Below are 20914 nucleotides of genomic sequence, written 5' to 3'. Positions count from 1 at the left end.
TATTTAGACAACTAGAGACACAGCGATAACATTTCATACTTGGCCAGGAGCTGTTTGTCAGCCATCTATCTACCACTTGGAAACTTTTAACCAGACAAAGTTGTCAGCCAAAGAATTATTTCACTACTTGGTGCATTTTTTTTTCTTCCAAACCCTCCTCCACTTCTCCACCTATCTATCTGATCTGGTCGGATCCAGTCTCGGTAAATCAGACGTCTTGGTGCGAGATAATCGGCAGCTGATGTGAGTTAATGAGGCGGAGATGCGGGAGGACAAACTCAGCGACGACAGGTGCGTAACCAGTGAGCAAGAGGAGGACAAGACGGGGGAGCAGACAGAATAAAGAGGGTGGAGAGGCGGACAGCAAGCGGAGAGGGAAGGCGGTCAATAAAGCAGAGTCACTAGTTCCCAGCTGTTCGCTATGGAAACGGGGCAGAGCGCGCAGGCCACCGACATGGTTGGAGAGCACTCCCCTGCAGTGTGCGTGGTGGAGCGGGAGAGGTGCGAGGTGTCCAGCCCCTGCCCGGCGGCCAAGCAGCGCTCCCTGCGCGTGGTTTACGTCCTGAATGACGGGCTGAAGTCGGTGATGGCCAGCAGTCCGGAGTCCGGAGCCCTGCAGTGTCTCCAGAGGGCTTGCGACGCGGAGAGCGCGCTGCTCACCACCGTCACCTTCGGAAGGCTGGACTTCGGAGAAACATCAGTGCTGGACAGCTTCTATGATGCAGGTGAGTTACAGCCCGGGCAGCATGGTTTGAATTAAAAAGAACTGATGTCATGATACCTGCTGTTCGGGCAAATCGAAACTAATTTTTGTGTTTATAGACACATGAGTGTCACTCAGAAGACACGAGTTGCTCTGGTATGCAGGCAGCACAGTAACTTTAAAGACTTTACGTAGTTTACATGGTGCATCAAATGTGGGATACGCCAGAGTTTCTGTATGTCATTTGTATCGGGGTAAAAAATGCTCGGAAATTATTTGACATCAGTAAAAGAAAGATATATGAACATGTCATGCAGATATGGTCAAATTCAGTCTGGTTTCGGCGAATATAACGCTGGGAAAGGATCTTTTAAGCTTGCTGGTGGAGAATGAAGTCTCAAGTTTTGCTCAAAGATGTTATAAAGACACAAATACTGTGGTCTTGAGCAATGGTTTTCCAGTTTTGAGGGAAATGAGCGCTGGTTCGGGACTTTTGCACAGTCCAGTCAATACAGCATGCCATTAAATGAAAGGTGTTTTTTTTCTTCCCAATGACTGAGAAATTATCGGCAGAAGTACAATATTGTGTATCCCAACAAACAATACGTTCTGCATGTTATAAATCTTATATTTCTTGCTTTCAAACATTGCCCCATCTGCAGGACACAGTGTTTTTATTGCTCCTGCAACCTTGGCTGCACTATTTTAAGCACAAGTGTCCATGAAGGATGTAATGTTGGTCGTGGATGAAAAACTCCAAACCCATTAGCCTACTTGAGTAGATGTACCAAAAGAAATATCAAATCACTAAATTACAGTGCAGGTCCTGTCTTTTACAGCACATTCTCATTCCCAACTCGTCACTTACCGAGCCCCTTGTGTTGATTTTCAATGCACGGGTATCCTTTTTCATCAACTTCATCAGCACACAGAGAACTGCTCTACAGCTGTTTGTGTCCATTAAACCTTCTGTGCTGCTGCAGTTGTAAACAGTGACAGGAATACACCATTCAATGGTGCTTGGTTATCAACAAGTAGCACGAACAGTGTAAGAAGGTCGGAGGGAAAGATATCCGACATGCAAGCTTTTGACTCATGTTAAAGCCCAGCTTTGAGAGGATGTTTTCACTTCCTTTTTTTCATCTTTTACTATCAGTTTTGATTTCTACTTCCTTCACTCTACTGCGGTTGTTTGCTAATAAAATTAATTGGTTAAAGTTTGTAAAACACCAAGGTTCGGCATTCAAATACACAATAAAACACTATAATTTTTTTTTTTCTGGAAAAGCTTTGTGAGCATTTTTCATGTTTGTCAGGAAGGTTTCTATGGGCAGATATTCTGATGTCTTCAGGACCAAAATTCACAGTAAAACAAGAGTCAGGAGACAACCGTCTTGAGTTGAGAATGTTCTTACTGTCATACAACTTGCATGCCAAAGATTTCGAACAAAGAAAACCATTTATTTTTATGATAGACGTGCAGACAGAGCAACACGTCTGTCTGCATGTCTCAACTTATGGCTTTTTAAAGGGTCTCTTAGACTTTCTGGAGCTTAGCTGACTTATATGAACACATAAATATCAGAGGTAAATACCATATATTTAAGCATTAGACCATCTCAGTGTATTCTCTAAACATACTATCAACCATGGCATGGTGACACGTCCCTACGACCGTCACGCCACCAACTTCTGAAACCATGGCGACATGACCAAGTATTAAGAAGTTTAGCTGCAGGTATTGAAGATAAACGAAGGCAGGTAAACTTAGGAGAGTCTAAGGTGAAGAGAGTTGCAATTCAGTTTGTTCAAGAGGGGGAGAAAGTTAATAAGACGATAAGGAGGCACGGCAGCTTGGAGGATGCTTGTGATTGGGAGATGCAGGTAGATTTAGGAAATAAGCTTGTTGTTCCCCAGGAGATAGCCTCTACAAATCTAAGGCCTGATATAGTCTTGTGGTCTAGGAGTAGAGAGTCTATTTCATAAAGCTGACTGTTCCTTGGGAGGAATTAGTAGCAGAAGCATATGAAAGGAAAAAGCTTAGATATGTGGTGTTGGGGGCAGAAGCAGAGCAGCGAGGATGGAAAGTTAGAATCTGTCCAGTGGAAGTAGGATGTAGAGGATTTGTTGCAAAGTCTGTTGTCTCATTGTTGAGGGAGCTGGGTGTAAGTGGACAGAATGTGAGGAAAATAGTGAAGGAAGTGTTAGATGAGGCAGTAAAATCCAGCCAGTGGATTTGGATTAGAAGAAGCAATAGCAGCTGGGGGCCCATCAGGGGGAGCACTTAGGGTAAACAGACTTTTGGAAAAGCAAAGAAGAAGTTCAAGATATTTAACCCTCTAACCGCCAAAGTCGCAGAATTGCGACATGACGTCAGCATAAACAAAACAGTCTGTAGATAAAATAAACGGGCTTTAAGGTGTTCAGTCCTCCTACCACTAGTTGGCAAACATGTTACCCTTTCAAACAAGACCAAGCTCACGTCATTTTGTACCGCTTCCCACGGTGAAACTTCCGAAGGCAGTGGTGCCGGCATGCGAAGCGAGGCTGTTCTCCAAGCACACACACACACTCCAACTCATTCGGTGCCGTTATCCAACCTCAATGGAGTGGGTGGTAGTGGGGAATGCGGTCGCAGTGTCCGTAGAGGTGTTGGTCGAGGAATCAGGGGTGGGAGAAGTGGGTCTGGTATCTCTAGCATGCGCTCTCTCCACCCAGCCCCCGGTGGTGCGGCTAGCCGCGGCGCGCCTATCCGTCAGCGCAATGATCCTGACATCGGATCACACAATGTTCAAGCACAAACACATACATACTCCTTCTGTCCCTTTCTCTGGCTTTTACGGGGTGGGTGGCAGTGGCGAGCGTGGCCGTAGTGTCCGTAGGAGAGGTGTTGGTCGTGGCAGCAGGGGAGTGAGAGGCCGTAGCATTAGCCGTCCAGTGGATGGCACCGCGGCGAGTAGCCGCTGCACTCCTCGTGTGCGTGGAAAGGGGAGACGACATGTTGGCAGAGATGTCACCGATGATAGTGGCTGGGTATACATGGACTCGTATTATACCTCGCCTGCCATTGCTAATGAGCTGGCAGGGGCAGACACTGGTTTGTGTGGCACACTGAACTGTGCAAGGCGGGGCATGCCCAGGTGCCTCAGAAGGACAGAGTTGTCTCTGAGAAAGGGGGATGACCCAGTCTTTATAAGGAAGGGCAAACTCCTGGCTTGTGCTTGGCATGACACGAAGCGCCTGACTATGCCGTCATCTGTTCACGGAAATACATGTGTGCGCAAGCGTATAAGAACTAAGCAGAGCGACACTGGTTTCCGTGACAATTCAATGTCTTCCACTTCTTGCATGTGTTTTCCTACCCTATGGTAATGATGACGGTATTTTACCACTTTCTCCTGTTTTATTGTTGGTTTCCTCCTTATGAATGATGGTAAAAGACAGAAAAATGAAAATAAGTTCAAACATCAAGTCAATATCCACCATTTCCTGAAAAAATATAGGCAACTTTCCGCATGCGTTTTCCTACTATATGGTAATGATGATATAGTAATATTTTACTACATTATTCTGTTTTATTGTTGCTTTCCTGTTCCCTGATCATTATAGATGATGATAAAAAGACAAAAAGAAAAAAAAGTTTTAAAAAAACAAGTTCATAATCACTCAATTCCAATATTTCCTGAACATAATGAGATTCAAAATGGCTGCCACCTGATGACGTCATAATATGCAAATTAGATCAATAATTTCATGCCCCACATAAACTATGGATCATGGGCAACATTTTTCTAATGTACAGTAGGCATCTATCTTTAACCCCCTTTCAGCCACCAGCTTTTGAAATATTAATGTCAAAATCCAGTATTTTCAAAAAACAATCTTGGCGCCTAAAGGGTTAAGTGGAGTGTGCGGCCCATGTGAGCCTTTTGAAACGAGGCGGCCATTTTGGGTGAGTTGGCTTTGAGTGAGTTGTATGGCTTTGTTTTTGCTGGCATTTTTAGTGATATTAGGACTGTTTAGGTGAGTTTGTCTGCTGAATTTGCTAGTGTGTCTTGTCCTGCCTCCACCTCTGGCACCCTCTATATTTTCATTACCCCCTACCTGAACCATGGTTTGCATCCCCACCCCGCTGTGACTGGTGTGCAGTTGGTGAGAAGCTGAGGTAGCTTGTGGCTGTACAAGATAGTTATTGTGGTGTGAGAAGCAGTGTTGGCTGGCATTAGGGGGGTGACTCTGGGATGCCAGTGGTCATTATCTAGCCTCCTGGAGGTGTCGTGGGCCCAACTAGACGAAACACTGATGAAAGGAGGTTCCCACCTGATGACCCAATGACATGTTGGTCAGCATTGCTCACTGATCTCTATAGGGAGTATAGGGAATTATTCTGGTCCATTTTTTTTCCTTTAGCACAAGTTTCTTGTGTTTACCTTCAAGGAAGTGATGTAAAAAGTGTTGTTTTGTCCTTTTTTGCTCAATTTTACAGCACAAAAGATAAAGCATAACATATTTTTACACCTTTTCAGGTTTTATTTTAAATGCTGATTGTTAAAGTTTCAGAGTATAACTTAGAACTGATATTTAGATCAGTGATCACCCCACAGTTACCCCCCAGCAAATTATTTTTCCTGTCTTTAGAAAAACATCTTTCATAATGAAAACTATAAGCAGCAGCAGAATATTGTATTGTTATCCCAAACAGCACCAATTGACCTTTACCCTTTACTTTATCTCTCTAACATGATGATGTGTAATTGTTTTTCAATTTAACTGTCTATTGTTACTAATAACTAGAAAATAGTGTGACCTACGTAACCCCAAACAGTATATTTACTCAGATTTAAAAGTTGTCTCTGTTTCACAGCTAGTTTTCATTAATCTGATTTATCGTTTTCATCATGTAAAAAAGACACTTTTTATAGCTCCCTCTTGGATCAGTGCAGCGAAACCAGAGCTTCTCTTGAAAGCATTTAATTGCCAGCTATTTTTACCATGGGATGTTGCTCACACCTCTGCTGCAGACAACATGGTCATAGACAGAAGCTTGAGTTGCACAAATTCCCAGGCCTGGTGGCTCTGACAAGGCGTTCAACTTGTCAGACCAGGTGAAACACAGACTCGTATTTCATAGTGAGCAATGATACAGAACCTTCCAGTTATTGTTGATGCTTTAATTACACCTGAGCTTTTCCTGCCATGACATGTAAAGAATGCAAACACCGGATGGATTCCTGTTAAAGTGATTGCAGACATGTAGGGAATCCCAAAGAGAAAACTCGTGGAGGATTGTACTGACTTCAATACGACAGAATAGATACATTAATAAGCAAAAAGATGTTTTTTGAGAACTGCAAACAACATTATTAGTATGTGGATTTTATCTTAATTGACAAAAAAGGAAAAAATGTATTCAGATGGAAATATATTACATACTATTTATGTATTTGAATATTTTACATCCATACTTGGTTTAGTTGGACTGAAGTAAATCTGTGTTTTTGGTTTTCTTGTACCTACATTTACCATCACAAGTGGAACTTCCCAAGTCCACATCTCAAAGTTTATTTGCCTCAGATACTAAAAATGTGCTTTGAGTGGTCAGCCAGACTAAATAAGGGTTATTTAAATGCTCAAGATATCTGGATATAGATGGTGAAATGGTTTTGCAACCAGCTGAGTTACTCCAGATCAGGTGCGGTGGGTGGAAATGAAGTTTTTCTAGACAGATTTCAACAGTCAGCAGCCATCTTAGAAACAATTGGACAATTATTTTGAGTTATTATGACCAGTTGCCCATCTAAATGAATAAGGACACAATAAGGTGGTCTTTAACAAATGCTTACCTGCCTTTCTAATCCTGTGCACTATATCTTTTGGTTGACAGCCTCTTCTTCATGCTTAGTCAAAACGTTCTGGTTTATCCTCAAAAGAGCCTGAATGGAAACGACTTTTGCAAATTATGGCCGACCTTGTAAAGATTGAATTGATGGAACTCACCATCTGTTTCCGGTCTGATTTGGCAAACTTTAGACTCACATGACTGGCCGGCGTCTAACCAGATAATATATCACAAATATTTCCAGAGATGAAAGTAACTACTGAAGAAAGTCTCTCTCTGTTTTCCTTTTGTGGATGTCCACCGCAGCTGTTGTTTTTCCTTGTTGAGGTTTGCTTCTGGTTAAGATAATACAGACACAGGCACTGCCGCCTAAACCGCCACACTGGTGCCACTACACAGCCTGTTTAAATGCCTCACACCAATCAATGAAAATTTTTTGCTTTTCATTCACGTTTTGAGGCCTTTCAAAAAGATTTCCTTAGAGTTTATAGGCTGGTGAATGAAAACACAATTGTCAATTTGATACCAGGCCTTCCAAATGTGAAGACATTTCACAACAATGTTAACAGCCAAAGTATTAACAAGGCAATAGAAATTGTCTTCTGGTAACTAATCCCAACTTTGCAGAATCTGCAGCCAATTCATGGGGGCATTGCAGACATACTTTTCTTTATAAGAGAAAAAGTTACTTGCAAGGGGTTCTTAGAAATGCTGAGGCGTCTTGAAAATCATTGGCATTCACCATCTGTGAGCCACGAATATCTTTACAAATTGTAATGTCAGTTCATTTGATCAGTGAAGACCAAACTGTCCCTGGATAAAGGAAAGCTTTACTTGGAGGTGACATTACAAAAAGTCAAGACCCCACCTAAGTCATCAGGATTCATTCTCAGAGAACCACGAAGAGTAGAGTGTCAGAGTAGAGATATTTTAGTCGACGGGAGCAAACCTTTAACTGTTAGTGATGCTGAAAGGTCACCAGAATCAATAGCATTCATCCTCTGGGGACCGTAAATCAATTCAAAGTCTCAATCGAAAAGTTATTGAGACATTTTTCTGAACTTTAAATGTCAACAGCGAGATGGTGCTAGAAGTAAGATGCTCCTGCTTTTTCATAGAAAATAATTATGTTATCCACTGTTTGGACAAGCTCTTTGTAACAGCACCATTACTACACGACCATCAGAGTCTAAGAAGAAACATTTTATCCAAGCTTGCTGTAAGTGCTGTACTTGCTGGCTCGAGATGTAACTGAAGCTGAAAAATGCAGTTCTTCTGGTCCTCACACTGTGTCTGCACACACAGATATCATCCAATCACGTGGAATTCTTCAAGTATTCACATGAAACAGCGTGCCTTGGAATTTGCTTTTCGCTTTTGGTTTTGTACAAAGCAGTGGGCCTTCATAGTCCTGCAGGAAACTGGAAGCTGCTTGTGCTTCCAGGTATTTTCTATTTTTGCTGTTTAAACAGCTCGAGCTATCCCGGGTTCAAGTGTCTCTTCAATCTTAACACATTGAATACCGGCGGTGTTTACGGAATTATGTCGTAGAATCCCAGCGTTCAAAACCATTTTTTGACGTTTTTTGTACATTCACAGCATATTATGTGATAGGGCCACTGAAACATGCTGTGGCTCGTTTGAAAGCTGAGACTTTAAACTCTTTGTGGGTCAAAACTGCGCGTCTCTAGGTGCCGCCATTAGCGAGCTATCCTTAGCTAAACCAAGGCGGGTATCCACCAAAATCAACAACAAACTGAGATATCGGGGCTTTTGTGAAACGTGCGCACTTTAGATACTTACATATCCGGGTCAGAGGATTTGTGTCGTGTCGCATGTTGCAAAGCTAACCTGTTCATAAGACCGCCTCCTTAGACTTGTCGCGTGTCTTCTTCTCCTTCTTGTTGTTTGTTTATGTTACTTTACCGTCACCCTCTGGAAACCGACACGTGCGATTGGACAAAATGCGGAAATGCACAATAATCAATGCAGCGCTATCAAAATTGTTCTTGAGTTGACGCAAAGCCATTGGCGTAATGATCAAAATGTCCAGATGATGACACCAGTTTTTGACTGCCATCTCTGTCAGTTCTGTTCATCACATAATTATAAAAATCACACAGAATGTGCATTAGATTGTAAAGATTCAGAATCCATAAAAAAAACGTAAAAACGTATTTTTACCATTTGGGAGCCAACGCATGGGCAGTAAAAACGTAGTTTTACGTGACTTGGGAGTCAATGTGTTAAGCTGTGAGATTATGAACTTTGAGACCTCTGTTTATGCTTTTGGCCGCCGTCGCTTCCTCTTTCCAGACATTGCAGTTGTGGACATGAGCGATGTGTTCCGGCAGCCCTCCTTGTTTTACCACCTGGGTGTACGGGAGAGCTTCGACATGGCCAACAACGTCATCCTGTACAACGACACCGACCCCGACACTGCCCAGTCATTGAAGGTACACATGCACACGCCTCTCTGAGTCACTCGTCAGTGTAATCAGAGTTCGAGGATGCCATTCCTTCATACTGCCTAAGAACAAAGTGAACCACCAAGTTATTTACAGACTCCTGTGTGTGTGTGTGTGTGTGTGTGTGTGTGTGTGTGTGTGTGTGTGTGCGTGTGTGGGTACAGTCAGTCCTGCAAGCTGTTTGAAATACACTTTGTAGCTGTGTTGCAGAGTCTTAAATCCATCACATGCTCTTTCTTTAATTTTCTTACAGGACATGGTGGCACAGAAAAACACAGTGAGTTTCTGTATGTGTGTTTGTGTGTGTGGTTCACAGTGATTTTGTCAGGGTCTGTGTTATCTGTTCATGGTTTATTTTGATAGTCCTGTCTGCTTCCTGTTTTATTTTCCTTCACTTCCTGTTGTGCGTCATTTTAGGTTTCTTGACTCCCGTTGTGTCTGATTGCCCATTGTTTTCACCTATGTTCTGTTTATTTATACCTTTGCTCCCCAGTGTGTCTTTGTCAGATTGTCTGTGCATTTTGCTAGCTTTCCGGCGTTCTACTTCTCGAGATATTGATTGCATTTCTGGTTATTCCGACTCCTTGCCCGTTTTTCTGGATTACCCCTTTTGCCTAGCGATTTTGTACCTTTGCCTTACTGACTGCCTTCCCGTGTACCGACTTGGAATAAACTCCTTTTACGTCTACCTCGTCTGCCTCTGGTCTGCTCTGTGGGTCCACTGTTTGTCAGGTCGTGACAGTACAATCTGACCAGAACCTTGGACCCCGCAGTACCAGATTCTTTCCGGGAGGCGCTGAAGACCAAAGCCCAGTGGCTCCGCATGCAGGAGGATCAGATGGCCTCCTTAAGGCAAGAGCTAGCCGACTCCAACAAACGCCAAGAAGCGGCGTTTGCCACATTGTCTACCCAACTAAGCGACTTGAGGGTCGGTCAGCAGCAAGGGGAACCCACCGTGCTCCTTCAGCCGGAACGCGGTGGCCCGCGCACCTCCCCGGAACTGGCTCACTTACAGCTATCCAACCCCGAAAGGTTCTCCGGTGAGTCTGGCGACTGCAGACCCTTTCTGACTCAATGTGAGCTTCATTTTGAGTTTAATGCAGCAGCATTCACCTCCGATCGCAGCAAGATAGCCTACATGATTTCCTTTTTGTCCGGGCGGGCCCAGGACTGGGCCACGGCCGAGTGGAATCGCCGGTCAGCCATTTGTAGCTCTCTGCCATTATTTGAGAAGACGTTCACTCAGATTTTTCAGACTGTTATTCCCGGTCGTGAGGCTGCTAAAGCTCTAGTTTCTTTGGGTCAAGGGAGACGCAGTGTTATGGACTTTGCTGTCGAGTTTCGAACATTAGCAGCCGACAGTGGTTGGAATCAGCTCGCGTTGGGGGATGCCTTCTTTAATGGTCTTTCTGACCGCATCAAGGACTCATTAACACCTTTAGATTTACCCACTGAGTTAGACGCATTAATTTCTCTGGCTGCTAAAATTGATAAGAGAATGTTGGATCGCGACCGGACCAGGGGTTTCCTCCCGGGCCGGTACCCCCGCCGCCCATTCATCCCGGAGCTCTCCACCTCGACATGCATCCGCGTCCGTTCTCCCACCTACGACCACCGCCAGCAGTGACACGTCGGAGCCTATGCAGATCGGACGCACCCGACTCTCTCCTGAGGAACGTCTCCGTAGACGCAACGAGGAAAGGTGCATCTACTGTGCTCAGATGGGGCATTTCCTGGCTAACTGCCCCATACGGCGCAGTGGGTCGACTCATCAGGCTTCAGTGAGGGTATGTAGCTCTTCCAGTAGAGAGAAGTCTATCCGTCATTTCTCCCAAGTGACTCTCTCCTCTGATACTATAACCATTCCTCAATCTGTTCTCATTGACTCTGGTGCTGATGCTAACCTGATGGATGGTAATTTAGCCAAGAAACTTAATCTCTCGTTTGTTCCTCTAGACTCTCCCGTGCCGGCCACCGCCTTAGATGGGCACGTTATGTACATTGTGACTCACTGCACCTCTCCTGTGACCCTAACCTTCTCTGATTCTCACACGGAGCGGATTACTTTCCATGTTTTTGATGCTCCCCAACACTCACTTCCCTGGTTAACCCTTCACAATCCTCATATTGACTGGTCCTCCGGCACGATCCTGTCGTGGGCTAACAAACTGTGATACGCAGTGTTTTTCGAGGCCAGCAGAGTCCGACGGGAAGGGAGGTCTCTCCTTACCTGAGGATGCCGACGAGGAGTTTCCGGACCTGTCATCTGTGCCCTCCTGCTACCTGGACCTTAAGCAGGTATTCAACAAAACAAGAGCCACTTCCCTTCCTCCTCACCGTCCATATGACTGTTCAATAGAATTGCTTCCTGGCACCTCACCTCCTCGTGGTCGTCTGTACTCCCTGACGGGACCTGAACGTCAGACCATGGAGGATTACATCGGTTCCGCGCTCAAGTCTGGGATTATCCGGCCGTCGTCTTCACCTGCCGGAGCGGGCTTCTTCTTTGTGGGGAAGAGGGACAAGACTCTACGGCCCTGCATTGATTACCGTGGACTCAACGACATCACAGTTAAAAACAGGTACCTTCTTCCTCTCATCACCTCTGGGTTTGAGCCAAGGGAGCCAAGGTATTTACCAAATTAGATCTGCGTAACGCCTACCATCTTGTTCGCATCAAGGAGGGGGATGAGTGGAAGACTGCTTTTAACACCCTCACAGGACATTACGAATATTTAGTTATGCCTTTTGGACTCACTAATGCTCCTGCTGTGTTTCAGTCATTGGTTAAGGATGTTCTTCGGGATTATTTGAACAAGTTCGTTTTTGTGTATCTTGATGATACAGTGGAAACCGCTTATAGTGATCACGTTGGTCCAGAGCCAATTTGAACACTATAAGCGGTTGATTACTAAAACCGAATTTGTATTACAGTACAGGTATTTCACTTATTTTTTATGCAGAATATTATCTAAATGCCATTTGTATCGTTTTTCAATGAGAAAAATTAAATGAAACGGATAGCTTCAGCATTTACTGAATTTTATTATCATGCAAGTTTAATTACAGTACTGCGCAGTGCGCAGATCTACTGTAGGCTAACTCAAATACAGTACGTAACTTATTCTCTGCTGTGCCGCCGGTGCATTTTTTTTCTTACAAGTCAGAAAATAAAGTTTGAATTCAATCCGCCTCTCAGCACCCCTGCTCGGATCTATGCTCCTCCGTGCCGGTGTTCTGTCGATTTGTGCTACTTGGCGTGAAAACGAAACTTAGAAAATCGGCTTGGTGTATGCGCAAAACCACAAAGTAGCAATTCTCGACAAGTAGGAGAAATCGAATGAACACCGGCCTCCCATCTTACAAGAACCAGCCTGGAGCTTCCAGCGGTCACACGCGCATTCAATCCGCTCTCCAGCACCCATGCTCGAAACACATGCTCCTCCATGACTTCCTTTTTCCAGCCATGATTCGCGCGCTTGCTGCCCGGTGTCAACTCGTTACGTTAGCTAGCGAGGCAGAAGCAGACGTCCAGAAAGGAATCAAGGGAGTAAAAAATAAAATAGCTACACGTAGTTTTAAAATTATTTTTGCACATGTTTACATTAATAAAATGGCCAAAAATGAACATTATAAGCGGATTTCTTGATCACTATAAACGAATTTTTTAAACAGCATTTGTATAGAAATGATTCCGTCCCAAGCCTTTTGATCTATATAAGCGGTTGATTACTATATCCGTGACCACTATAAGCGGTTTCCACTGTATTTTGATTTTTTTCACCTGATTTAAGTACCCATAAGAGACATGTCAGACAGGTGTTAGAACAGTTACTAAAAAGTCAGCTATATGTCAAAGCAGAAAAATGTGAATTTCATGCATCCACTGTGTCTTATTTGGGGTTTATTGTTTCCGAGGGGAGGGTTGGCATGGATCCTGAAAAGGTTCGGGCAGTACAGGAGTGGCCCTCACCCACTTCCAGAAAGGAGGTCCAACGGTTCCTGGGGTTTGCTAACTTTTATAGAAAGTTTATCCGTAATTTCAGCCGTATTGCCTCCCCTCTGCATGCTCTAACCTCTTCCAAGGTGCAATTCCTCTGGTCTCCACAGGCGGAATCCGCCTTCCTCAGACTCAAGAGTGGCTTTATCTCTGCTCCGGTGTTGACTTTGCCAGACCCCACGCGGCAGTTCGTCGTGGAGGTCGATGCTTCTGATTTAGGAGCAGGGGCAGTGCTTTCCCAGCGGTCGGGGAGGGACGACAAGCTCCACCCGTGTGCCTTCCTATCTCAACGTTTTTCGTCAGCGGAGAGGAACTATGATGTTGGGGATCGAGAACTTCTGGCTGTCAAGCTGGCCTTGGAGGAGTGGAGGCATTGGCTGGAGGGGGCAGAACAACCATTCCTGGTCTGGACCGACCATAAGAACATTGAATATATCAGGACCGCTAAGAGACTGAACCCGCGTCAGGCCAGGTGGGCTCTTTTCTTCTCCCGTTTTAATTTCACTATTTCTTACCGTCCTGGCTCCAAGAACATTAAGCCTGATGCCCTGTCGAGACTGTTTAAGGGGGAGGGCAACGTTACTGAGACCATTATCCCCGAGAACTATGTTTTGGGTTGCGTTACCTGGGGAATTGAGGAGCGGGTCGAGAGAGCCAATCGGGGAATTCAGATTCCGACTAAGGTACCACCCAACAAGTTATTTGCCACCCCTGATCTTCGGGGCCCTGTGATTTCCTGGGCTCACTCTTCTCTCATTTCCTGTCATCCTGGTTTCCGCAGAACGCTGTCCCGGGTTCGTGAGAGGTTTTGGTGGCCGTCTATGAGGGATGATGTCTGTGAGTATGTGGCAGCCTGCACAACCTGTGTGCAGAACAAGAGCAAGAGCGTCCCCAGTGCTGGACTGCTTTAGCCTCTGCTTGTGCCACAGCGGCCCTGGTCTGACATTTCACTCGACTTTGTGACGGGATTACCACCCTCTGAGGGTAATACTGTTGTACTTACAGTAGTGGACCGTTTCTCCAAGATGGTGTGGTTCATCCCATTGTCACAAATTCCCTCTGCCAAAGAGACGGCAGAGGTGCTCATGTCTCAGGTTTGTCGAGTTTTTGGATTTCCCAGGAATGTCCTGTCTGACCGGGGTCCGCAGTTTGTGGCACAGTTCTGGAGGGCGTTCTGCCAGCTTTTGGGTGCCACCGTTAGTCTGACCTCGGGCCACCATCCTCAAACCAATGGGCAGTCGGAGCGGTTAAACCAGGAGTTGGAGAAGGGGCTCCGTTGCCTTGCTTCCCGGAATCCTGCCTCCTGGAGCAAGTACGTCATGTGGGTGGAGTACGCCCACAACACGCTTCCCTGCTCTTCCCTCGGCATGTCTCCATTCCAGTGTGTGTTTGGATACCAGCCCCCTCTGTTTCCTGCGCTGGAGAGGGAGGTCAGGGTCCCGTCTGCTGTCGCCATGGTCCGTCGTTGCCGGCGCATCTGGGCTCAAGCCCGCCAGAACCTCATCAGGGCTTCCCAGAGCCATAAGAAGTTCGCTGACAGAAGGAGAAGAGCGGTTCCAGCGTATCAAGCCGGCCAACGGGTGTGGTTGTCTACAAGACACTTGCCTCTCAAGGTAGAGACCCGTAAGTTGGCCCCTCGTTTTGTGGGTCCATTCCCTGTGTCCAAACAGTCATTAACCCTGTTTGTGTGAGACTCAACCTCCCCAGGTCCCTTCGAGTAAACCCCTCCTTCCATGTCAGTGAGGTTCTGCCTGTCAAGACCAGCCCATTGGTCCCTCCTACCAGACCCCCTCCTCCCGCCCGGATCATTGGTGGGGGCCCGGTTTACACCGTTCGCAAACTTCTGGCGGTTCGCCCCAGGGGGAAAGGTTTTCAGTATCTTGTGGACTGGGAGGGTTACGGCCCAGAAGAGAGGTCTTGGGTTCCCTCTCGGCACATCATGGACCCTGACCTCATTCGGGACTTCCATCGTGACCACCCCGAGGGTCCTGGGCCTTCAGGGGCCGGCCGTTGAGGAGGGGGGGGGGGGGGGTACTGTTAGGGTCTGTGTTATCTGTTCATGGTTTATTTTGATAGTATTGTCTGCTTCCTGTTTTATTTTCCTTCACTTCCTGTTGTGCTTCATTTTAGGTTTCTTGACTCCCGTTGTGTCTGATTGCCCATTGTTTTCACCTGTGTTCTGTTTATTTATACCTTTGCTCCCCAGTGTGTCTTTGTCAGATTGTCTGTGCATTTTGTCAGCTTTCCGGCGTTCTACTTCTCGAGATATTGATTGCATTTCTGGTTATTCCGACTCCTTGCCCGTTTTTCTGGATTACCCCTTTTGCCTAGCGATTTTGTACCTTTGCCTTACTGACTGCCTTCCCGTGTACCGACTTGGAATAAACTCCTTTTACGTCTACCTCGTCTGCCTCTGGTCTGCTCTGTGGGTCCACTGTCTGTCAGGTTGTGACAGATTTATGCGTGCACACTGTCTCTTACCATTTCTAGGAATAATATCCATGACCAAGTGCTGACTGTCCTCTTGCGTGAAATGCATTCAGGAACGCAGATCTACATGCTTTCCTTCTGTCACTCCTCTCTCTGCCTCACACACTCACACATATACATAAATGGACACGTGTTCAAACACGCTTGGCAGGGTACTGATATAGTTTTTCCTTGAAACGAAGAAATGTTTAACGTATGTGTATGTCTGTGGTTTATTTATGTGTTTGTATATGTTTCTGGGTATTTGTGGAGTAGGCCACTCGTCCGCCAGCGTTGGGCTTTCCCTGGGTTCAGTTGCCTCCAGAATACAGAGGCTCTGGACTGCGAAATAAAGTAGGTACAGAACCAGGCCTGCACCAAAGCATGCTGGCAGACAGTTGATACTAACAATCAAGGAGCTGAAGCTGAAAAACAATGATTTCCCCGTGGGATGTTGTGTGAATGATACATTGCATTTATAGTGCTATACAAACGTTTTTTGTATCGGCAGGATTACTGGAAATCGGTGCAAGAATTTACTGAAACATAAATGTAAATACAATAAATAAGGCAAAAGCAGAGTTTGTACAGTTCTAATGAGCTTTAAAGTCAGTATTTAGAATGAGCCCCTTCATTCTCCAACACAGCCTGAACCCTCTCAGACGAGCTTTCTGTCCTTTCTTTAAGGAGTCTTCAGGAATAGTTCTCCAGGCTTCTTGAAGGACATCCCAAAGCTCTTCTTTGGATGTGGGCTGCCTTTTGTTCCGTTCTCTGCCAACATGATCCCACACTGCTTCAGTAATGTTGAGCTCTGGGCTCTGGGGAGGATTCATCCCTCCATCAGACCTGCTGCCACTGATTTTCAGTCCACTTCTTGTGTCATTTGGCATGGCTTGTGTCACGATCACACCTATGAAAATGGGTATATACCTTTCAGCATGATTGGGATTTAAACTGAAGCAAAGGTGAACATACTTGCAGCCAATCTTAAAGACGGCACACAAACCTGCCTGTGCTAACCTGATAATTATGTCAAAATGTTAACTGGCCTCTCATCCCTGCATTGTCTGACCCACCTACCCCCATTGTCTCTCCTGCTAGACTCCCTTTACAGCTACCATCAGTATCTTGCATGTGTGTCTCACTGTTAACTAAATGCATTGAATTTGCAACTGCAGGCTCTTAAAAGCTCCCGTGGCATCCAAATCTGATACTATTCCTTTCTTTTTCTTCTTTAAACTACTAACATTAACTCATTTTCTTTGTTTCTAGGCATCCAGTGGTAACTACTACTTCATCCCTTACATAGTGACTCCTAGCCATGAATATATGTGCTGTGAGAGTGATGCCCAACGCAGGGCCAGCGAGTACATGCAGCCCAGCTGGGACAACTTGTTGGGGCCGCTGTGTGTACCCCTGACCGATCGCTTCACCAGTCTGCTGAAGGATATCCACGTAACATCCTGGTAGGAGAAACAAAACAACTTTAATTTGTAAACGATTCCTTACAGTGTTTTTAGTTTTCTCATATTCAGCTGGATACTGATGTGACAAACATTCAGACCATTTGCTTAAGAGAAATACAAACACAACACTGTAAATATACCATTACAAGTAAATCCAATTAGGCAGGAAGTCAGAATATTAAGCAAACACTTAAGTTCTCAGAAGATTTGAGATGTTTCAGGAACTTCAACATTAAGAAATGTTCTTTTTTTGGGGGGGGCAACTTGAGGAAAGAAAGGGGAAATGTCGAAATCTGCAGAGTTTCCTTGCATCGTTGCAATCAGTGGCTCTTACTTTGCCATCTTTCTGCAGCGCATCGTTTAAGGACACCCTGCTCAACGACATCAGGAAGGCTCGAGAGAAGTACCAGGGAGAGGAGCTGGCCAAGGAGCTTTCCCGTATCAAGCTCCGGATGGACAACACAGAGTTGCTAACGCAGGACATCGTCATGAACCTGCTGTTCTCCTACAGAGACATACAGGTAAGAACATGGCCTTTGTTTTGGAAACCGCTCGCAATCATCAAAGTTTAACTTTTTAATGCATCATTTATTTTAGAAAAGCATTGTCTGCTGTGAATGTTGTACTTGCATGGTCATAAAGTAAAAAAATTTGTTTTCTTTATCTGACCAACAGGACTATGATGCTATGGTAAAGTTGGTGCAGACTCTGGAGATGCTGCCAACTTGTGATCTGGCCACTCAGCCCATGATCCAGTTCCACTATGCCTTCGCCCTCAACAGGTACAGAACAGCTGGATTTAATCTCTTTTATCACCAGACATTCAGACAATTGGCTATAAGTGAGTTCATGTCCTTTAGGCTCTCTTGACTTTCCCTTTATTTCTGTATTTTTGACACAAAACCCTTTTTTCCCCTCCACATCAAATTAATAGCCTGTATCCAATTTGTAATGCTGTTTTTGCCATAAAAATGTAGTTCGGATTAAAGCAGCAGTTGTACATAAAAAAATGTACTTTCAAAATTAACAGTGGATAACAAACTAACGAAACAACTGTGATTGACCCAATTTGTGACTATTGAAAATGTATTATGTCTAAACGTTGAAGCTTTTCTAGGTACAATTTAGAAGACCGAAAAATGCTTTTATGTAGGTTTATGTGTCTGAATGTCTGCAGGAGGAACAGTCCTGGAGACAGGGAAAAGGCTCTTAAAGTGATGCTCCAGGTGCTGCAGTCATGCGAGCATCCTGCCCCAGACATGTTCTGCCTCTGCGGACGAATCTATAAGGACATTTTCCTCGACTCAGACTGCAAAGACACTATAAATAGAGACAAAGCCATACAGTGGTGAGGACACATACATGCAACTCTTTTTCATCGTATTATTTTCCATGGTGTTCATCCGCGTTTCCTTTTCCACCTGCAGGTACAGGAAGGGCTTTGAGCTGCAGCCTACTCTCTATTCGGGGATCAACCTCGCTGTCCTCCTCATAGTTGCTGGCCAGCAGTTCGAGAGCTCCATTGAACTAAGAAAAATTGGTGACCTTATTTTTTCCATGACCTTAAAGTTGACTCACAATAGCACATCATAAAGGCTCATTTGCTTCACTTGTCTGTGCTACAGCTTGATCAGATATAAAAATAAATGGTGTGTTTTGGGTGAAGTTAAAAAAGCTGCCAGGCCCGGTAGTTTTTATTAATCATGAATAATTCTATTCCTGCAGGTGTGAGGTTGAACAGTCTGCTGGGACGCAAGGGTTCCTTGGAGAAAATGAATAACTACTGGGACGTGGGCCAGTTCTTCACTGTTAGCATGCTAGCTAGCGATATCCCTAAAGCTACTCAGGCTGCTGAGAAGCTCTTCAAACTGAAGCCACCTCTATGGTAAAGCCTTTGCATTACAAAAAAATACTTATTTTATATGTTCTCCACTGTAATGCATTGAAGCACATTGCATTCACAGAGGACAACCTATCTTTTGATTTGGTCGTTATGAAGAAAGGGGCAATGGTGCAATGACACAAGCTGATTTATAGAAAGTGTTTATATCAATTGTGGGGTTTCAGTTTTACTTTACGACTAACTTTGGGAAAATGGACGTGGAGAGCTTGTAAACTGGAACATCCTTACCTGTGATTATAAGATAAGGTTTCCAGTTTTTTACTTATATGAGTGCAATGCGCTTTATTGTTATGTTGCAGCATCAGTACTCCTAAACTATTTGTCTGAAAAAAATGGACTGAAAACAATTTTCGATTTGGTTCAATTGTATTTTCTTGCAGGTATTTGCGCTCCGTTGTGCAGAACCTGCAGCTGATCCAGAGGTTTAAGAAGCAGGCGGTGGAACATTCGCCTCAGCGGGAGAGACTCGACTTCTGGATGGACATTATAGTCGAAGCCACGCAACGCACCACCAACAGACTGCGGTTTCCTGTACAAGCGCACAATGACCACACGTGCTCAAATATGCATTAAGGGATGTTCAAATACATGATCTAATCTATCTGTTTATTTTTCTTTCTTTTACAGGTGTTGATTTTAGAGCCAACCAAGATTTACCAGCCCTCATATGTGTCAATTAACAACGAGGCTGAAGAAAAGAACGTCTCTATCTGGCACGTTTCCCCTGCTGAAACAGTGAGAGGGTTTTTCTTCTTCTACACACATGTTGAGCCCTTTTTTGTCTGATATAGGATTCTAGCTGCTCAGCAGACCTGGGTCTTCTATGCTGCAGTTTGTGTTTCATGATGTCACAAATGAGACTTTTACTACAAAGTCATGCTGTTGGAATAGATGCAGTATGTGATTTTTACACCTTTCAGCATTGATGGAGCCTTTTCAAATGTGCAGGCTTCCAGCTCCACAGGCATTAATGCACCCCCATACCATCAGAGATGCAGGCTTTTAAACTAAGTGCTCATAATAAACTGGATGGTCCCTCTCCTTTTAAGTCCAGAGGATGCAGCATCCATGATTTCCAAAAGGAATATCTATTCATAAGAATACTCAGGAAAACTGTGTGAAATGCAAAAGCATAGGACATTTAATCATGTTGCAACGAGGGAACATCTACATACAGAGGCTGTGATGTAAATGTTCAAAGAGACTAAGTTCTAAACAAGCTTTTATAGGGTAAACAGACGGGGGCTCGCATTTTGTTTATATAAGTCATGAGACATTCCCTTCTGCCCGTCTGAGGGCAGACAGTGGTGTTGATTATGCCGAGGCTTTGGAAGATCCTCTTTCTCGGAGCAAACAGTGCCGCTGATACCACCAAGGCTGAGGGACATTCCTTCTGAGAGCACTGAGAGCAGACCGTGGCGACCTCTGAGTGCAGCTGTTATTCTCCTGCAGAGGTGCAATAGTGGCAACATAAGCAGTAACGCAGAAGTAGAAATGATTAGGAATATGAGAGCATAAAGGATAAAAAATGATTCTAGCAATATCTCATTTCAATTTGTCTGAAGTTAGCTTCAGTCCATTTTAAATGAGCTTTGGTCCAGAGAAGACGTGTTACTGGACCATGTTCACAGATGGCTTCTTCTTCTCATGATAGAGCTTTAACCTGCATTTGTGGACGTCATGGTGATCTGTGCTCACAAACGATGATTTCTAGAAGTGTTCTGGAAGTTACTCACCTGTTAACCGAAGAAGTTGTTCCTTCAGCTGTTTCTTTGTAGCTGCACTTACTTTTTCAGCCAGTTGTTGCCCGCATTCAAGTGTTTTAAGACGTGCTGCTGCCATCAAATTAAAATATATTTCATGAAACAGTTAAATGTGCCGTTTCAACATTTGATATGTTTTCTGTGTTTAATTGTGAATAAGATTTTGTTTCATGAGATGCGTAAATCATTGTTTTTAATTTACATTTCACACAATGTTCCATAAACTCTTTTAGTCCCTTCACTGGTTTTGAAATGAAACACTGAGTGAGTCCAACTGCTTTGATCCAAATACGCATGAGGTGT

General features: G+C 44.6%; 1 protein-coding gene across 2 annotated transcripts in view; it reads left to right on the top strand.

Annotated features, from left to right (window-relative positions):
* Positions 1 to 20914, top strand: part of map3k15 (mitogen-activated protein kinase kinase kinase 15) — a 40488-nt gene continuing 19574 nt past the window's right edge. Inside the window, exons 1-12 of one of the 2 annotated variants that reach the window (XM_075452911.1) lie at positions 1 to 725; positions 8859 to 8998; positions 9264 to 9287; positions 15756 to 15833; positions 16752 to 16945; positions 17298 to 17466; positions 17621 to 17727; positions 18123 to 18293; positions 18373 to 18485; positions 18671 to 18830; positions 19229 to 19379; positions 19476 to 19583. In XM_075452911.1, the coding sequence (XP_075309026.1) occupies positions 422 to 725; positions 8859 to 8998; positions 9264 to 9287; positions 15756 to 15833; positions 16752 to 16945; positions 17298 to 17466; positions 17621 to 17727; positions 18123 to 18293; positions 18373 to 18485; positions 18671 to 18830; positions 19229 to 19379; positions 19476 to 19583 (1719 nt within the window). In that variant the 5' untranslated portion in view covers positions 1 to 421. The remainder of the gene's footprint in view (positions 726 to 8858; positions 8999 to 9263; positions 9288 to 15755; positions 15834 to 16751; positions 16946 to 17297; positions 17467 to 17620; positions 17728 to 18122; positions 18294 to 18372; positions 18486 to 18670; positions 18831 to 19228; positions 19380 to 19475; positions 19584 to 20914) is intronic. The other variant, XM_075452912.1, reaches the window with a different exon arrangement.

Source organism: Odontesthes bonariensis, chromosome 20 (genome assembly GCF_027942865.1).
Source record: "Odontesthes bonariensis isolate fOdoBon6 chromosome 20, fOdoBon6.hap1, whole genome shotgun sequence".
Lineage (NCBI taxonomy): Eukaryota > Metazoa > Chordata > Actinopteri > Atheriniformes > Atherinopsidae > Odontesthes > Odontesthes bonariensis.
This window is presented reverse-complemented; position numbering and strand designations above follow the sequence as displayed.